This window comes from Aethina tumida, chromosome 7 (assembly GCF_024364675.1).
Source record: "Aethina tumida isolate Nest 87 chromosome 7, icAetTumi1.1, whole genome shotgun sequence".
Lineage (NCBI taxonomy): Eukaryota > Metazoa > Arthropoda > Insecta > Coleoptera > Nitidulidae > Aethina > Aethina tumida.
Window position 1 is genome coordinate 15,405,451 of NC_065441.1, and position 20,293 is coordinate 15,425,743.

General features: G+C 27.4%; 1 protein-coding gene across 2 annotated transcripts in view; it reads left to right on the top strand.

Moving 5' to 3' along the window:
• Nucleotides 1–20,293, top strand: part of LOC109598165 (prothoracicostatic peptide) — a 37,340-nt gene that overhangs the window by 14,703 nt on the left and 2,344 nt on the right. For both annotated transcript variants that reach the window (XM_020014009.2, XM_020014008.2), the window contains exons 2-3: nucleotides 18,582–18,766; nucleotides 19,856–20,029. In XM_020014009.2, coding sequence (XP_019869568.2) covers nucleotides 18,587–18,766; nucleotides 19,856–20,029 — 354 coding nt within the window. In that variant the 5' untranslated portion in view covers nucleotides 18,582–18,586. The remainder of the gene's footprint in view (nucleotides 1–18,581; nucleotides 18,767–19,855; nucleotides 20,030–20,293) is intronic.

Sequence of the window (20,293 nt, forward strand, 5' to 3'; positions counted from 1 at the left end):
AATTTAGTCTACTGCTAAATAAAATATATAGAATTAAATTAAATAATTAATTGATAAAATTAATTTATTATATATATATTAAATAATTTGAAAAATTTAAGTAATTTTATTAATTTTCAACTTAATAAAAATTTAATTCCTCGTTACATTGTTTTTATATTTATGTTATATCATTGACTGATAAATTCAATGTGATTCAGGTTGTATATTATAATTTAAAAAAATTGTGACATTTTCGTTCACGGTTCAAAGATAAAAATCCTAATATTAATTAAATTTAGTTAACTTTTAAATAAGTAAAGAAGATTAAATTAAATAATTAATCACATTTCCAAATTAATTTATTATATAAATTATAATACTAATTCAAAATATTATATAATTTCTAAACTGAAAGTTTTAATAAATCGAACTTAAATTCAGTTCAGTATTGAGTACCTTTAAATATATAGAATTAAAATTTATTTATTTGTTAAAATTGTATTGTTAAATTTAATATAATTGTATTAAAAATAAGTTTTATATAATATTTATTACATTACAAGTTAATAATTTAAAATGTATTTTATGCAACAATAATTTTCATTACTCGTTATTCTTGTTTGTTGAATTTGAATTTTTAATTACAGTGATTATATTTACTAATGAAAGACTCATGTATGAGACTTTAATTGTAAAACATGTTTCTATACACTTTTCAGAAGTAAAGTTTTCAGAGAACGAAATTTAATTCAGTTCACAAACTAAAAATAATTAAACATTTAATCAAATTTATTAAAATTAACTTTAAGTTATATAAATTAAATTAAATTATATATTCTGTTAAAAATTTGGAATTAAATTCTTATTGGACATGAAAATTGGAAAATAATGCAGAAACCATTTTGAGGCGATTCATGTATACTGATAAAAAAATTTACAATCATGAGTAAAATTTTGATTATGGTTGGCGAAACATCTGCTGATCAATTAAAATGCAACGTTGCTACAGTGTATACGTTAAAATCGATTAATCACGTATAAATTTTAAAAGTTTTACCGTTTCCATCACCTGGAACAAAGTCAATCAATTGCAATTGATCTCAAGCCATAAAACGCACGGATGGATAATCCAACATTTCCTTTTCAGCAGACGTGAACATAAAAAAGAAGAATATGATAAAACAAACATACAGACTCAGTTATAATCGTAGAAATATTGATGTGATTTGGATTAATTAGAGTAATGTTTATCCTGGCAAAATAAATACACTCACATTATTAATTTCGATTTATTGCATCTCACATATTTATTCAGCTTCTAAGTTCAATTTAATCTGGCGTGTTTGTACGTCAACAGTGAAAGTAGAGATAAAAATTCCACTTTTATTTGTGCATTCGTCAAGTGTTTGCCGATTTAAACTCAACATTTTGAGTTTATGGCGTCAATAGCTTCCGGCCATCGGTCCACTCACATCCGATTTCGCAGCCCGCGTTGTACCCGTTTTTTCCAACCCTCTCGAGCATCCCCCTCATTCGTAAAACGATTACGTCTTATTGGATGCAAGTAAACATCAATTGATCTTAAGCGGTACGTTTCGTAGAAGCGTCGCAACCGGTTTTTGTTTAATTAAAAGTTAAAATTGGCGGTTTTCGAACGACAGGTACGCTAATCGTATTTGAAAACTCGTCGCGCGAAACTTCGCCAAGTTTGCGTGTTATGTCGCACGTAAATTTATTATGCAACGGGAGAATTCGAAGCTCGCGCAAAACATCGACTTTTATCAACGTTCCGGCCCTCGGATTTTAGCTAAACGTTTTATCGGATGAATTAACGTAATTAACGGTGTGCGTTTAATTAATTATCGCGATTGAGACTACAAAGATGCGCCCGAAATTATTTTATTCCGTGTGGGTAGAGGAATTACAGAAGTTTTTCGAAATAATAAAAACAAAAACATTAAGGTAAGAAAAGGAAGTGGGTCGGAAATTACATAAGGCAGATTGTGAACATCTAAAATTTACATAATTGCATTTAATTCCATCTGTTTAAACTTAAGAAATTATCTGCGTTAGTTTTGCCACTTTAACTTGGTGCAATTTTGCCATTAATAAACACTTGCTCTAAAATTAATCATATAATAAGAAACGTAATTGATCATACAAAATTCCACTTAAATTTTTTAGTTCATTATCAATATAAATATTTTATTATTGTTGCGATTCATTAATTTACTTGAGAAAGTTAGTATATTTATTAATTCTTCATTAATAAATATGATTAAAATTTTAATTCAATCCTGTGAATATTTTTAGTTTTGAAAAGTGAATAGAAAAGTTAAACTTGTTTTAAAATTATAATTTCATACGCGACTGTTTCATTAATTACTGCCAAACACAACTTTAATTAAAAAATATAAACTCAATCAAAATATATTTTTCACTTAACGAAACAGCTAAAATGTACATTAACTTTTAACAAGGTGGGTAGTGAGCTTTTTACATTTACAACATTTTAATTATTTAATAAACTTATTTTCAAATTGTTTATATAATATAGTAAACTTATGTTTCAATATTCATGAAGTTATTAATTATACAATTATATCTTTTAATTCTTCTAACAAAGAAGAAGAATCATAAACATGATTTAATTTAATTTTAATTAAAAAAAATTTTTATTTTTATTGTTCAATAAAACTTTATTTTGAAAGTGATATTAGCCGTCGTACCTTTTAACAATGGTGTGAGTGTAGAAATTTTTATCAGTCTGAAAATTCATTAGCAAAAATTTTAATCGGATTTCTAATTAATAAAATTACTCAAATTTTCTAAGTTATTTAATATAATGTTTTAAAATTTGTGAAATTTGTTAATAGTCTATTTTTAATTTTTGAAACTTTAATACCAGAATACAATTGTCACAATTATTTTAAAATTTATATCATATTAAAAACATAATTTAAAAATAATAACAACAATTAAATTTCTGTACTCAGTGGAAACAGTAAAACATATTTTCATAAATTTCAATTATTTATAATCCTGTTCATGATTGTTTCATTGGTAATTTATAAAAACAAATTTAATTAAAATGAATTATACAAAGTGGATCAAATTGTTTTATTCAGTCAAGTGTAGCAGAACAAATTTTTATCAAACTGTAAATTCATCATTATACGTTTTAATATGATGGGAAATTAATAAAAAGAATTTAATTTAGTCCTATAAGGTCAACCACAATAATATTTTAAATACAATTATATTAAATTCATTTAATTTTTATAACTAAATAATTTTAATAAATGTGATTAAAATATTAATTCATTTATTTAAAGTTAAAATGAATGTAGTCTCGACCTATCAAAACTTTTAGTTTGTATAGAAATGTTAAATATTAATTAAAAATTAATATTACATTAGGAAAAGTAATTTAATTTTAAAATTAAATTTCTATCTTCAGTCATTCAACAGCATTACTTTAAAAAAATAATTAAACAAACTGAATTATATTGAATTTATCAGTAAACGATATAAATATGAACAGTGGGAGCGTAAACTTTTATCAAGTTGGAAATTAATTAGAAATCATTTTGGTGCTAAAGAGAGTTAAGCTTCATTAAATTTTTCACATTATTTAATATAATATATTAAATCAGTATTTTAATTTCTATTTAATTTCTATTTAATTTTGATAAATGTGATTAATTTTTTGTTTTCTCCTTTGTATTTTCTTAAAGATGGTAAATTAAATTTAATTTATTAAAATTATTAAAAATATCACATTTGTTTTAAAAAGGAAAAGCAATTTAATAATAATAACAATTAAATTTCTGTGCTTAGTGAAAACAGTAAAATTTATTTATTGTAACAAATATTTTATAAACTTACAATTACATGTTTGTTAAACAAAATTTTAATTAAAATGAATTATATAGTGTATACCAAATTGTATTTTTCAGTCAACAAAATAGACAACAAAGCTTTGAGAGTGTACATTTTTATCAAGCTGTTAATTAATCATTAAATATTTTACTACATAATACAAAACATTTTTGCGTCGAAAATAAATTTATTTAAAAAAATGGCGAATGCATACGCGATACATATATAATAATTTCATTAATGGTGGATGCGCAAATTTTTACATTTAGTGAAACTTATTTTAAAACTTATATTGTATCAATAAAAGTAATTTAATATTAATCACATTTAAATATTCGTATATTTTTAAATTCAATTTACATAACAAGATAATTTTAATAAATCCAATATTAATTAAGCAACTCATCATCACTATTAAATTCATGTTTCCATGTCAGTGAAAACATATTTAATATCGCAACGTTGCATTAACATTGACCAACACATCACAAATAATTGTTAACCACAAATTTGATTTCAAAAAAAAACAAACTGTATCAAATTGTACGTTTCAGCCAATGAAACAGGTAGAAAAAACAATGAAACGAGGGCGTGTGAATTTTTATCAAGCTGGAAATTAATCAGGAAACATTTTAATGCGATTGCGAGTGAGTAAAATTGCACAGATGAAACCGACGATAATTTCTAACGGTTTCAACTTGACGCTGTTTTTCCTAATTTCCGGCGCAATTTTCATCCGCGTTTCCGCCGTAAATTTTTATAATCTTGCTTTTTTACAGTCGTACTTTGTTACAATTTATTTATTAAGTGGGATGAATTTTAAAAGTGGCTTTAATAATTAAGGTGAGTTAAATTTAAGTGCATAGCTGTGGATTATAATTAGTTGTTAGCACTTTAAGCTACAGTATTTTAATGAAGAATTGCGAGAACAATTCGATTTTTTTATAGAGTCTATTATTATAAATTAATTTTCTGTTATGCGTGAGATATTCTTAGAATAATTGTTTGTTCCATTCACAAATATACAAAAGTTTTAATTGTTGTTCAACATATGATATTCGTATGTTAATTAAAATATTCAGTTTATAATTTGAATGAATAGGAACCAGGTGTATTTATACCTTTGTAAATTTAAACAAAGGATGCTTCAAGTTCTAAAAGGAAGTTTTGAACCTAATTAAATGTTAATGCTACTGAAATTTAATGTCATGTCTGTTCTTTATTCAATATTAAATTAAATATATTATAAATTGATTAATTAAAGTTTCAGTTGAAACATTTAACTACAATATTTGTATTTTTTTCGATAAACGAAATCTGAAGAATACAAAGAAACAATTCGATCTGCTGACGCTTACTTTTCCGATGTTAAAAAAATCTCGTGTATTGAATCAGAATCGGTTTCGTCAAATAAAAATCCTGCCTGAAGACAGGGTGGAAAAGGGGTGAAAGAAAATCCGCTGATTTGTCATTTCGTCTCGTAAAATCCTAATCCGACATTTATTGGGCACGGAAATGCGCATCTCTTAATTAATTCGCATCCCTGCATATTTATTTTGTTATTTTCATTAAATGTTCCGTACGAAATGTCTGAAATAACTAAGAATCTGGAACTTTTGAAACGAAATGGAGTAGACTATAATTGTGAGGTATTACATTACGAAATAGATTGTCTGGAATTAAGGTGTATAACATTTCATCGTTTTGCAATTGTTTTGCCTTAATTAAAATTATTATATTAATGCAGGATATTAGATTTCCGGTGGTGGAAATTTTAGAACTTTAATAATAGACACCAGAAAAACTTTAAAATAATCACTAAGTATTTTCCAACAATATTTGGATCTAACGAGAATAAAATGTTGAGTTCGGGGAACTTGAGAGAGACCAGTCTCAGCCTTGACATCCCAAACATTTTATAAAGGCATAACTAAATAGTAGAGACATTACATGCTGGGTGAGGCAGAACCCATTTAATATTTTGTAGCCTCCTTTGAGTCCATCCTACACTCACACACAATGTGAGAAAAAATAAATAGCTTAGTTATAAAGAGCTCACCTTTTAAATCATAGATAATTCATATTATATGTAATAGAAAATTACAATAACCTTTTTTCAAATGTCACATTGGAATATATATATATGACTGATTGTCTCGTGCCTTTCACTAGATGTGAACTTTAAAACCGTTTAAGGATGCATGTGGGATCCGTTTCACCTGTAAAAACTGCCTCCTTTTGCGTCATCCCTTAAATATTTACGAATCCAAGTACAAAAATTATAGAACGTAACACAATTATCCACCCACAAATGCCCGCTAAAAACGTATTAAATAAAAACGTGCGTTGTTGGTTTAATGCAATTTCCAGTTAGTTATTATTACTTCAATCGGAAATCAGCGGCGTATTGTGCGATGAAATGATACTTGAACTTTTCTCCACCGAAACTGGAATTGACCGCTCGAGAATCTATATCAAATAATGGAAGTGCGAAAAGTTACACGAGTCCGGGGCGGGCAAAAATATCACGACGATGAAAAAATGTTTACTGAATCGATTTCGGATTTATGATTCAGACCAGGATAATGTTACAGCTAATAAAAATATCGACTTGCCGTTACAACGATCACTATTTACTCACTTATTGGATATTGAAGTAAATGTGTTGCGATATTACGAAAGATTTTTATCGGGAAAATATTGTTTTATACATTAGTTTAATCGAATTATGTTTGTATCGAATGCATTACGGAATTAGATGTCTATCTATTGAATTAACTTATTAAAATTAATCAAAAAGTATTAAAATATGAATTAACAAAAAATTCTCTGTCACAATGATATATTTTTTTTTATACTCAAATATGATATTTAACAAAAAATGTAATGTAAAAGCAAACATTTAAAACTAATCCTAAACATTAAAAATCTTGTTAATTATTTCATAAATATAGCCATTACTAACATTATTAATAATATAATATTTATTAATTATATATGGCATATATATTTACAAAAAACGATATAACTAATTTTAAAAATTTCACAAAAAATATTTAAAAATTATTACTAGATTATTAAAAATTCTTTATTAATTAATTAATGGAAAATGAATATAAGTTTAAATATAAATAACAATATAAATAACAATTCTTAAAATTGTTTGTTTTTATAAAAGTCGACTAAAAAATAACACAATATTCTTCGAAATAAACAATTTTAAAATAATCAAATTAAGTTAAAATTGTTTAATTTTTATTGAAATAAACAATTTAAAAATTACCAGGATGTTACAAAGGAGTCCATGAACAATAAAATGTTATTAATTATTCCAGACTGAAACAGAAACTCAAACTGAAATAAGTTTAATCACCAATAATTTATAACAACAAATTTGTTGAATATACCAGTAAGAAATAATATAAAAATAAAAAATTATAAAAGGAACTTACGTAGTATTATAACCATACTAATCTTAATTAATTAATTAATTACTAAAAATTACATAAGTGTCCCCGAAATTTAAAATTACATAGACTGTTACGAGAGACAAATAATATATAATAATAATATAAAATATTATAAAATAATGAATTATTTTTCTAAATGGTAAATAAAAATTATATATATGAAACATAAATAAGTTTAAAAATTGACTGAAAATTTGTAAAGAGAAGTCTACTGATTATTATTGTTAATAATGTTAAGAATAATAAAATATATTTTCAAAAAATGACTAAAAAATTGTATAATCTTCCTCGAATATAATTATTTCTTAATTACCTGGTTATTACAAAGGAGTTAATAACCAAAATACAGAAAAGAAACAAATCTAACCTGAAAAATTCAAAAAGTTATAAATAAAATAAAAATTTGTAAAGTTTAGCTTACTTAATATTATTATTGATAATATAAAGAATATTAAAATATATATTTTTTTAAGTATAGCACTAATTAGTTGTTAATTGTCCACTGGAAAATTGAAATAAGTTTAAAAATATGATAATAACATAAATTTATAAAACAATAATTTATAAAAACAAATTACTTTTTACTATTATTAATGACAGAAAAATATTAAAATATTTTTACAATTACCTTTGAAGAATTTGGCAGATAATTTACAAACGAAGTCGAAAGATCTAAAACACGAGGAACAAAGCGATAAAACCGACAAAAACGTTATTGACTCGGAACGTGTTTATCTGGGAAATTAATCCAATTCGGAAGACGTTCCTCTCAGTTCGATGAAAGGGGACGTCGATGAATCCGAAATCGGCACGAGGCGTCGCGACACCTCGAATCAATTGTTTGCGGAGATGAAACGCCGCAAATTAAGTGGCTTTAAAGGATGTTTCGATTACGATTCGGTTTCGACGTTTGATCGCCCCTCTCGATCCCATTCTGTTCCGTTTTCGCAACGATTGCGTCGAACAAACGGAACGTGTCCACTTCAAATAAAGTGCTTTGTTTTCTATTAATAATGATTATTAAATTTAACCCGCCGTTTTGTTTAAAAAGTTAATTCTGCAGTGGACGAACGAGTAAATGGAATAAATGCGAAAATCGGAGCATTTCCATTTAAATCAATTTGTGGTTTCGAATGTCGATTGAATTTGTAATTTGGGTGGTGATTTGTTTTCTTTTAAAACTGACCACACAAAAAGGCGTGAAATCTAACTGAACTTTTAGTTTGCTAAAGTTTGTTCTGGAAAAAAACTTCCCGCATTTAGTTTCGAAAACTGTGTTGGTCCAACAAATTTGTGCTTGTTTTAGTGAATGTTTTAAGTTAAATTAATGACATACAATATTAGATAAAATGTTACTAAATAACAAGTTGCTTATAAATTTTCATGCCAGATAAAATTTATTTATGGAATTCATTTATTATTTTTGTTGTAATTTTTTTCATATTTTTTATCACTCAAACAATATAAATTACAGAGTACACAGACATACACATAATGTACGATAAAGTCTTTTAAATTTTGATGAAAATGTTCATCATTTTTGATTCCTAAACATGATAAAAGTGTTGGAAATGTATTTTTTAAAAAACACATTGACATTAATAGAAATAAAATAAAAATCTTAAACAATATTATTTAACTTTCTTAAATTAGAGTTAGATTGGAAATATTTATCAACTCAAACTCTTTCTAGAAAAATTTGACGTACAAAATATTTTGTTATAATTATATCTATATTATATATTTTATAAATTTAAATTAATATATTTATTTATTTTTCAATTTATTAAATAATAATTTTATTTTACATTATTTATTATTTTTAATATTTTAAGATTAACACTTTAAAGTTTATTATATTATATTATTATATTAAATTTAAATTAACTCTATGAAATATTATTTAATCATTAAATGAAAATGTATAAAAGATAGTTAATATGTTCCTACTTTAATGAAGAAATATATTCCAGATAATTTAATAAGACTTCATTAATAAAATTGGGTATTTGCTTACAATAAGTTGAATATTACAAAATAATTACATCATAATTAATATTATAATACATAGTTTCACATACATTGCATCCCAATATAAAATTAAAAAGCTAATTTTAAAATATCGTTGCAGATTAATTCTCAGAGCAATTTTTCATGGATAATTACAACTTTTATCTAAACAGCCCACTAGTTCTTAAATATTCGAAACGTCTTTTAGCCACAGAAAAAAAATTAACCGGGAAAGTAAAGAATGTAAATCATATTAACGTTCACTTATCCGTTACATTAAGCCCCGCATTCTTTTTAAAACCCAACCCCATCTGGTTATTTAAATCCATTCCGTCTAAAATTATTCAGCTTTTATTACTTTTTACATGGAAATTTGCGCCGCGTCCGAAACTTTAACGAAACGTACCACAATTTTGGACAATAAAACGACTGGCGACGATGAAAAAATTATGCCAATACGGGGTTTAACATGGAAATACGGAGAGAAAGCCTTGTTCATTATTAAATCTGGACAAGAACGCTTCTTGTTCATTACATTTTTTTTCCGAAATTACTTTTTGCGGAAAAGATTAATGGGACTGCTTCGGAGTTTTAACAATTGATGCATTAGCTTTCTAGATTTTTTCCAGCACTTTACGCCCGGCCTTTTCTTTATTTATTTTGTGATTTTACTACTTTAAATGATTAAAGTAAGTTAAAACCTACGCTAGCCAATATGTTCAATATTGAAAAGTACTAAGTAAACTAATAATTTATTCAAGGAACAGTTGGGCAAACATTTAAATCAGCATCAATTTATCTTGGCACGGTTTGTCAATATTGTGAAAGACGAATCAATTTGAACGATTGCGTTCACAAACAAGTCGTAAAGTGGTGGATGCGTCTGTCCAATTTTACATCGAAACGTTTACAATCGATCCTCACAAGTTGTTATTTAACTAGACGTATTCCACGGTTCGATTTCTTGTTAATCCAATACGCAAATAGGAGGAAAAAACGTGAATCATACTCGCGATTTATTTATAATAGTTTCAGTTGGAGGAGGCATAAGACAGTGTTGAAACAATGGGGTAGAATATAAACGTGGAGTTTGGCAACAGTTGTTCGAGACGTAGGCAGTTAAAACTGGTCGGGATCACGATCGCATCGTACAAATAGAAAAGTAATTTATGTTAAAGCCTAAATATTGACTCGTAATAATCTTTAAGATTGAACTCGGAAACGACGACAATACGTTTCACTCAAATATGGAATTAATATTGCCTTTCTTGCCTTCCTCTTGCCTTTCATTGGTATATTTGCACAGAACTTTGAAACGCTAATTTCGGTTGCCGTGCCGGATTATTTCCAGGACATTTATTAAAAACCTCGACCGAACAACCCAAAATCAAACTTATATTACTTCACTTGTATTAATATTTGAACAACTATGTTACGTAATAAAAGCTTAAGCTTTTAACTGTATTTGTACTGTAAGATGTTTGAACTGTGTTAGTTAATGTTTTTCTTACAATTAGTGTCAAGAAATGTCTGAGCTTTTAACTTAGTGCATATATTTTCTTGGATTTGAATATTGAATAAGATTTTATAGTTTTAATTTATTTTGATTTAATATTATTATATAAACGTATTGTTTAATATAAATAAATTTACATTTTTATATTTAAGCAGCAAACTAACTTATAACATAAAAATATTATACTAGTTTAGTTTCATTAAATTGAGTTGAAACAAATATTCATTTTTTGAATGTAAAAAATGAAAAATATATAAATATATTATTTTAAATATTTAAATTTTACTAATTAATTTAAAATGAAATAAACAAGTTTGTTGTTAATTAATATATATAATTGAAATTAAATTATTTTTAATAGCATTGAAATTTTAATTCCATTAAAGAGAAATTAAAATACTGAATTGTAAAAATTAACTGTCAAAACCAAAATGTATATTTTATATTCAAATTTCCGTTGTTTTAAAATAAAAATTAATATATATATATATATATATATATTAATTATTGTAATTAAAAATAAATATAATAAAATAATTAAATATCAAAATAAAAATTCTGAGAAATAAGACAAAATATAATAGAAATTAAGACAATGAATTATAAAAATTAAGAGCCAAACTCTATTTCTAAATTTAAATTTTCGTCATTCCATTAAATATAAAAATTAGTATGTAACCAAAATCATCACGCATTTAAATTAAACTTGTCCAATAAAAACTGGTAAAACTTTTCAATTAAAACTTTGTAGCTCATTTGTAATTTCTGTGCTGGTTTCTCATTGATTATTCATAATTTTTATGCCATGTAATTAACACTTAAACAGGCCGAAAGTCCGGCAATTTTAGTAATCGAGTTTCTAATTTTAAATCCGTGTCTTAAGTTCAAGGAAGATCTTGCGCACCTGGGAAAAATTTGCATGGTAATCCAACCTGTTTAATCCGCACAAACTTGGGAATAATAATCGATATCGTATTTATTATTTGTAATTTACGTAGCGCGTACGTGAATTCGAACTATTTAACTGGTGTTTCAATAAGAGTCCCTTGAGTGACATTAGGAAGTTTCCGCCACAACGATTTGGGTTTAATTTAATTTAATAGAATTAGGATTAAATGCGAAAAGAGATAATTTACTAAACCGTTTGACCTGAAACATTATTTTAATGCCGATAAACTTTTACGTGAACAAAACATTATTTTGAAAACAGATAAAACTGTTCAAATTGAAATAACACCGTGGAAAAGCGCCGTTTTAAAACGTTTCACGGGTTTAAAACTAGTTTACTATTATGCATTTCGACACATTTAAATACATGTTTCGAAAAAAGTACGAATTTAATTGAGAACGGTTTTAATGCGGTAAATGATTTGCACTTATGTAGGTCAGCCATGTTGCAAATGTCTGAAAAACGTCAATAATATGATAATTTTGCTGAAAATCGCTGTAATTATGTTAGATACGAAATCCAATTAACATTAAGTGCTGAAACCAATAATAACTCGGTCATTATCTTGAAAGCTGCAACAGTTGAAGGCGAAACTAGCACAAACGAATGAAAATAAGAAAATGACCTGATAATAATCATAAATTTTTGTTGGAAATGACTTTTATTAATATTAAAAATCTAGATTAAATCGGGTTTTTTGTTGGATGTTCAAAGACGATGTGGCAAAGAGTTTTTTAGATTTCGTTTTGCATTGATATATATTTAAAACAAACACACTCTAAAGTTTTCAGAAGGAAAAGTTAAATGAATGAATAAACAACGTGGATAGGGTAAACATATTTTCAATTGGATATGCAGATAAACTTTCATCGGAAAGGAAAGGGTTTCGTGGGACCTTTCAAAGAGCACATATATTTCAATTAATATACTTCAAAGAGTTTTTGGAGTGTGTGAAAAACGTGTTTTTTTCCACTTCTACTTATGAAAATTCATCAGATTTTGTTTTATTTACTATCTGCTTTGATGAGTTTATCAAATATCAATCAACTTTCCACAAAAAATTTTTTAAATTAACAAGAATTGTACAAAAAATCTTAATTATGATTCAATTTTAAAAGGATGTATCAATTAAACATGAATTGTTTGCACAAAATATCTAAAAGTATACAGTTTAACATGTCAAAAATCTTTAACGTAAACGTATAATTAAAACTGTAATTAGATAAATTGTCTAAAATAAAGGAATAGAAAACTATATAAATACAAATACTACAAATAATTGAAAATCATTAAAATAAAACTAAAATTTTTATTAAAAATTGAGAAGATTGAGAAATTTTATATTAACCTAAAACTATTATCAATCAATTATATCAATTATTCATAAAATATTAATATTTTATTTATTTTTCAAATAACATTGTAATTGAAAATCATTAAAAAATATAAAAAATCTGAAATTATAAATAAATAAAATAAAATTCGCAAAAGTTAAGCTTTTAATTCAACCAGAATATAATTGTAAAATAATATATTTTATCAATTGATAAAATTGATATATCACTAAATATAACTTAATTATAAAAAAATATTAGTAAAAGTTAAAATTTAGAATAAAAGAAATGCTTTTAATTTACAACAAATATTTACATCAGAAAAATTTAATACTTATTTAGTAATTATTAATAAATTATATTAAGTTAAATTTATAACTAAAAAATAAAGTTTTATTTGTTAAATAATACAAATATAAATTTTAAATAGAACATAATTAAAATGTTATTATTGATATTATATTAATAATTTAGAAATAATTGTAAATAATTTAAAAAACTTCTAAAATTTAAATTTAGAAATCAATTTATTAAAATCTTAAATTTGGTCCCAAAGCACACCTGTAAGTGTTTTAAATTTACTCATTACGTGTCTGAAAAAAAGACATTAATATAATCGTAAAAAATTAAAAATGTTTCATCGCCTGAAACAAAACAAAAGAAAAAAAACTAAACATCGGCAACAGACTGAGGTAATTTTTCAGGCGAGTTAAAGCGTGCCAGACTCTCGCAGACTGTCGCGATCCATTTTCTTCGGTACCAGAATTATGAGTTAATTATACGTGGGCCTGTTCAATCAAGCCGACGTTGAATGAACGCAGCCCTTAAGCTACCAACCCCTGTTTCTGATGACTGAACGCGAAACGCAACGTGCCATCAAATTGTTTTCCTGCTGTTTATATTTTTATGGTTGTTCCCGCAGTTTAATTAACTCTATTAATTTGTTCTACTTGAAGATAGTTGATTCAAATCTGACGAGACGTTGATGGAATTTAGTTTTTTATGTTGTCAGTTTTGTTCTTGGATTATCGTTAAACTGTTTCAACTTGGAATTATGTTCCAGACATAAATTACACACTCATTTAGTGGTCATCTTGATATTCTTAAATAAATTGTGAATACCAGAATTCAGAATAATTATTATGCCTCATCTGTCAGATCTACTGATCAAAACGTTGAGGAATTGTTAAATCTATTGTCCTTATTACTGTCGTATTCGCCACAAGAGGTTGATGATTCTGTATCATCTTCCAGACTGGTGAAGGTTGGAGTGGGTATTTCTTAAGAATTGGTATAGATTAAGATTTGTCCAAGACATGGACCCCACACTTTAGAGACTGTTTACTGTAGTAATAATTCAACACAGGTTTTACATTCAAAACATGGAACCTAAGATTTATTCCAGTGTTTTCACAAAGCCAGAAATGAGTTTTTTACTTTTTAATTATTCATATATAAGAAAAAATGTAGAGATGAGTTACACACTCACGTCTGCTTGTGGTTGCCATAGTTTCAGTTCAGTGTTTTCATACTAAACAACGTTAGAAATCTATACAAAATAGAGCTCACGAAAACTCAATAATATAACCAAACGGGAAGGCAGACCCAAACAAAAGGTATAAATATGGAAATGTAAGAAATTTTTACCTCAAAATCAAGAGATATCTTTCTGTATCACATACTCTATCGTTTTATATATGAAATCTGATGACCTTTTTGGAATCGACACATTATAAATGCATTTTTCTAATAAATTAACGACCATCTCGGACATCGATGGGAGAGGTTTAAGGGATCATCCTAACAGTTCAAATAACGTAGAGGATGTGGAGCATTTGGGAGAATTTGCACCTAAATGAAATTTGAACCCAGATTTTGAGAATTAACAGAAGATGTGAGGCTGTCATTCGTAGTAGAGATGGAACTACCCCATATTAAGTTCAAATTTTTATTTTTTTAAACACCCAATTTTGTTCATTTTTAATTTTTTTAGAAAAACAATATTTTTTAAGATTATTTGTAAGAATTATAAATAAAAACCTATTTTTAAACGAATACACAACGAATGTATACGTTTATTTTTTTTCGTTTTCACAAATTGATAATAATAATCAATTATTATTAAAGTGGCACAGTGTATTCTAAATTTGTTTCCAGAGTTAATTATACAAACGGTAAAAAAATATTTTAAGGATTTTTCTTCTAATTTCAAGATAAATAAATAAATCATTTTGCTGATCCATTTTGGTCCGTGTTTCCTCCGACGGTGCGTCGGCGGGCGCATTTCGAGTTGTCGAAAATAAATCTCTCTTAATTCCCGTCACTAATTTGATCGTGTTAATGAAAACTTCATTGTTCGTTACACGGTTTTGCAAACCGCCCCGTTCTCGGATTACCCGATAAATCCTCACTTTTATTGCGCACCGAGATGCTTTTTTTTTTCTTGTTTTTTTAGTTCAGGATTTTATTTTCCTTTTTGTTTCGCCTGAAACCTAAACAGCGACGGTTTTGGTTTACGTCTCTTTCGGACGTTGGTCACTTTATTGTAGCCGTTAAGTTAATGAAAATTACGGAAATCTGTTAATAAACAGCAGTGAAGACCGAGATTAAACGGGTAATCCGTAACCAGGGACGAAATCCGATTTTAATGCGAGCGTTTTATGCATTTTAACATCGGTTTTAAGTGGAGGGTTCCGCGAGATTCAATTAGGGGTGGGTCGTAAGTGTTACCGCAGTTATCTGCATGAATTTGCATTTCGCTTCACCGAAAACGTCTCCGTTACACGGAGTTTGACCTTACGCAAATTGGATTCGGGTTTTGGATGTTGCGGACCCATATCAGATTTACGTTGAAGAAACGAAATTATGGTGGAATTATTTAATCAGCGTTATAATAATACGTTTGAAGTTTAATTAATTGAAATATTCCAGTTTGTAAAAAATTCAAATTCAAAACTCTTGTTCGTCTTAGCATTAAAAACTAACACAAGTTATCCTTTGAACAAATTCCTGACGAATATTTACATCATGCAAATGACGAAAGTATCAGCGGCAATTAATATTATTAAACGTGGCCCAAATTTAGTTAATTAACAGACCTAGTATAATACTAAATTTACAGTAACACAAATAACGGGATATAAATTTTTGTACTATCAACACAACAGCCATAATTAATCCGTTCGGGGCTAATTAAATTTCTGCCAGTCGGTCGGTATTTCAATGTTTTGTGGTGGAGGATCAAAGGGCCTACGCCTCCTCGATTTTTCGGACGACTTTGTCAATTTCGCCTGTTATAGTATACATTTTCTTATTGACTATGGACGCAAAGTACACATCCACATTTTTTCACTACGTTTGATGTGAGGTTTCTGTTTCGTTGTTTTCCCTCGGGACTGACGAAATGCGAATTCCGGCGGCTTCTTTTGATGCACCTCCTGTTTTATATTAGATTTTTGTTAAAGTATGAACTTTCCTGTTTCGTTTGTGCACGACAAAATAGTATTTTAGTTTGTTTATCGACTAATTTTACTTTACTGGCACTTTGGCATTCACTTCAGTTTGTTTGTAATTCAATTCACTGTTTTTAATTAGGTTCGGGAACAACTTTAAATAGAAACTTAGTTTATTCAACTCCTCAAGTTGGATTTGTTGTTTGTTTATTTAAATATTATTTTCTACCTAGGTAGAGTAGGGTCACAATTTTATTTACTTCGAACGTCAGTTTCAGATAAATGGAAACTATCAATTCCAACTACGACATTTCTCCCTTCAATTTATATAGGAAATTTTTTAGGAAAAGTATTTATTCATGTAGCAATTTTTCTTGCATATTTGAATCATATAACCAATTTCCTATAGTGTGAAATATCTTGAACACATTTATTTAATTTAGTAACTTGAACAGTTTTTGTTTCAAGTATAATAATATAAAATAAATATATAAATTTATTTAATTTACTTTGATAAAATGTTTAAAATATATTTTTTATACATTCTATATGTAATATGCTTTTTAAATTTATCAGTTTAAATATTATATATAAAAAATTTAAAAAAAAAAATTAAATTGTTATAAAATAACTTATTTTCTACCATGTATGTCTAAATATATATATATATATATATATATATATATATATATTTATAAACCTTGATTGAAATGAACAATTTGTGATAAATAAAGGAAAAGGACATAAAATATATATTTTATACTTGTCGTACATCTATATAGTGTTTTTTATATATATAATCAATTAACGATAGACATATAAATTAATATTGTAAATAAATCATTGAACTAAACATTTTATATTAAAGAAAATTAAACATTTTGTATATACGAATTTATGTCATTCATTCCAAAGATATATAAATAAATGTTTGGAATGAATATATAATTTATATATTTATATTTTATTTATAATTAAAAAAAATAAAAAATGTATTTTACACTTTACATGTAAAGTCAAAGTTAAGTTTTTTAATTAATTAAATAATTAATAATTATAAAATATATTAATTTTATAAATAATTCTTTGAAATAAACAATTTGTAATATAGAAAAGTATATATGAAGGAGAAATTGAAGATCTTCGAGTAATCAAAGTCGGAGTCAACATCATTTCACCCTGGACGCCTTTGCCAACCAATTTGCCTCCACTTATCAAAAATTTGAGTTATCGAAGCTCGACTGTAATTTATATTTTTTTATAAGAAAAATAAAAAACAGGAAAAACATACAGGATCAAATGTAATGTCGGTTAATGATCATAAATGGCAATGTTAAAGAGGAGTGAATGAGCCCTTTATTTATTTCCTATTGTCATTTTTTCAGTGATTAATAGCTCATCAATGACACAATTGACCCTCTCTCGTTTTAGTTGACGTGCAGTCGATTCGAAATTAGCTTTATGTTTTTTTACAAACGTTGTACAGAAAACTCATTTTAAATGCTGCAACAATGTACTTCTACTCTGTATGTAAAACATAAAAGACATTTGAATGTTTATTGATAAAAGTTTCATGTAAATCCGGTAAGAGGATTATTAAAAAGCTTATTAAAAATGTTAAACTTTATTCATTTGAAGTTAGTGTACAATTTTTTAATATTCAATAGTGTTTCCAATAAAAAACTTTCATTAATGTATCTTGTTTATATCTGTTTTGATTTTCCTTTGCCCTACCTTCAAACAAACTTCTTTTAGGAGCAACAAAATTAAACAAGCAGAACGAATATTATAATTTTCTCTTTATCCTTTAGTCTTATATTAGTTTTTTTTTTAATATTAATTAATACTTGCATTTATTTAGCTCTTTCTTTAACATACCTTTTTTATTTCTAAACAAACATAAAAAATCTTTAAGATATGTAATAGCAAATTGAAACTGATTAAAAATAAAAATTAAAGTTAGTAATAACTGCAATTTTGTTATAGCAATAATGCGCCATGTGTCCGGAGTCCTGGTGGCAGGTGGTCAAAGCGGCGGCGGCAGCATATGGTTATGGAGTGTCGTATTAGCCTGTTGCCTCGAAGCGGCCCTTTTGCCAGCCGTCGTCGCCGAGGACATCGCCCCCGTCGCCCCCATCTCACGATCCGACTCAATCGACGACAATCCACAGGTATCAATCAAATGCCAAAACTATATAAATGTATATAAACCCTTAAAAAAACATTCCCTTGCGGGAAAAATTGAATAGTCTTCATATCATATGTGATATCCGCCTGATCCGTATCTGGAACTCAGCATGAATACATTTCGAACGAGGGTAAGCCAGGATAAAACTGGTCCCGAAAACAAATATCTATCCGAATAATAAAACGTCATGAAACAAACTGAATCGAGGATAAAAATGCATTCGCCAGTTAAACATAGATAGAAGCTGTCTGATATTTTATTAATTTAAACACTCGAAAACAGGATTTTTCCAGTTTGAACTCCCGTCAATATTGTTCCATTAATTCGATCTGATTCGCTGATTGCTTTTTAATCAGTCGTTTAATGTTCGTTGTCATTTCGATAATAAATACTTTGCTGTTATTTAATGGAGGCGACATTGCCTTTTTTTTGTTTTTGTACAGTTTTAATAAACTGCAGAACTAAAAATACAGTTTGGAAATGTTACACAGATGTTCCAGATTCGTAACGACCAACATTTTAATTTGAAAAGCGGATCGAACGTCGCAAAGAGCGGGATAACACTCGAAACAAAAGGAATATTATGTCGTAAAAAGTGGCGAAGGGTCGACTTTATTGTCCCATCGAACGCCAATGATCCCAAATCAAATTCTACTAACGAGTTCCTGCTGGATTAAGGACGAATCGTTCAATTTATTATCCCCCGTATCCGTTTTCAATCTCACTCGACGACTGTTCTGTTTACTTTCACAACAACCCCAAAGGGTTTTTTTATTAACAAATTTGAACAATTTTGTAAATTTGTCGATGATCTTCTGTGTTTTTGTACCAAAGACACTTCAATTCAAGGAGCAATTGACTCGTTACGAGTGACCCGACGATAAAACCGTCATAAAGTTTGCAAATTCCAGCCGAAACGTCCGACTTTAATCCACCACTCACATCATTACTTCTGGCAAACCTCCTCGTACCAGACCGGAATAACAAGAATTCATTTCTATTATTCCCACAAGCTTGATATTCAAACTGTCTACATGATTTTAATATTCCTCTTTTTGCTTGTTTGTTTCAGCTGAACGAAATATCGAAACGGGACTGGCATAAGGAGCTGAAAATTTGGGGGAAGAGGGCTTGGAACGGGTTGCATGGTGGATGGGGTAAACGCAGCGTTCCAAACTACGACGACCAAATGATGCCGTACGATTCACCTTCCCTTGTGGAGAAACGGGCTTGGAACAGACTTCAGGTATCGTTATAATGATAATGTCCTGGTTGATCTCATTTTGCTTGAAAGCAAACCCTTACGCGAAATTATATTTTAAGGAATGAGCAACTTGAAACCGACCGTTATTGTAAGAAAATTATAATACATTTGGAGAGACTCGAGTTTTAAAACGTAATATTTACGATGTTGAGAAGGTTTCCAGATGAACAAAACGCTGTAAAATGTTAAGTCTGTTAAGCGATTTACATTATCCGCATAAATGAGTCGGCGGAACCAGACACAAAT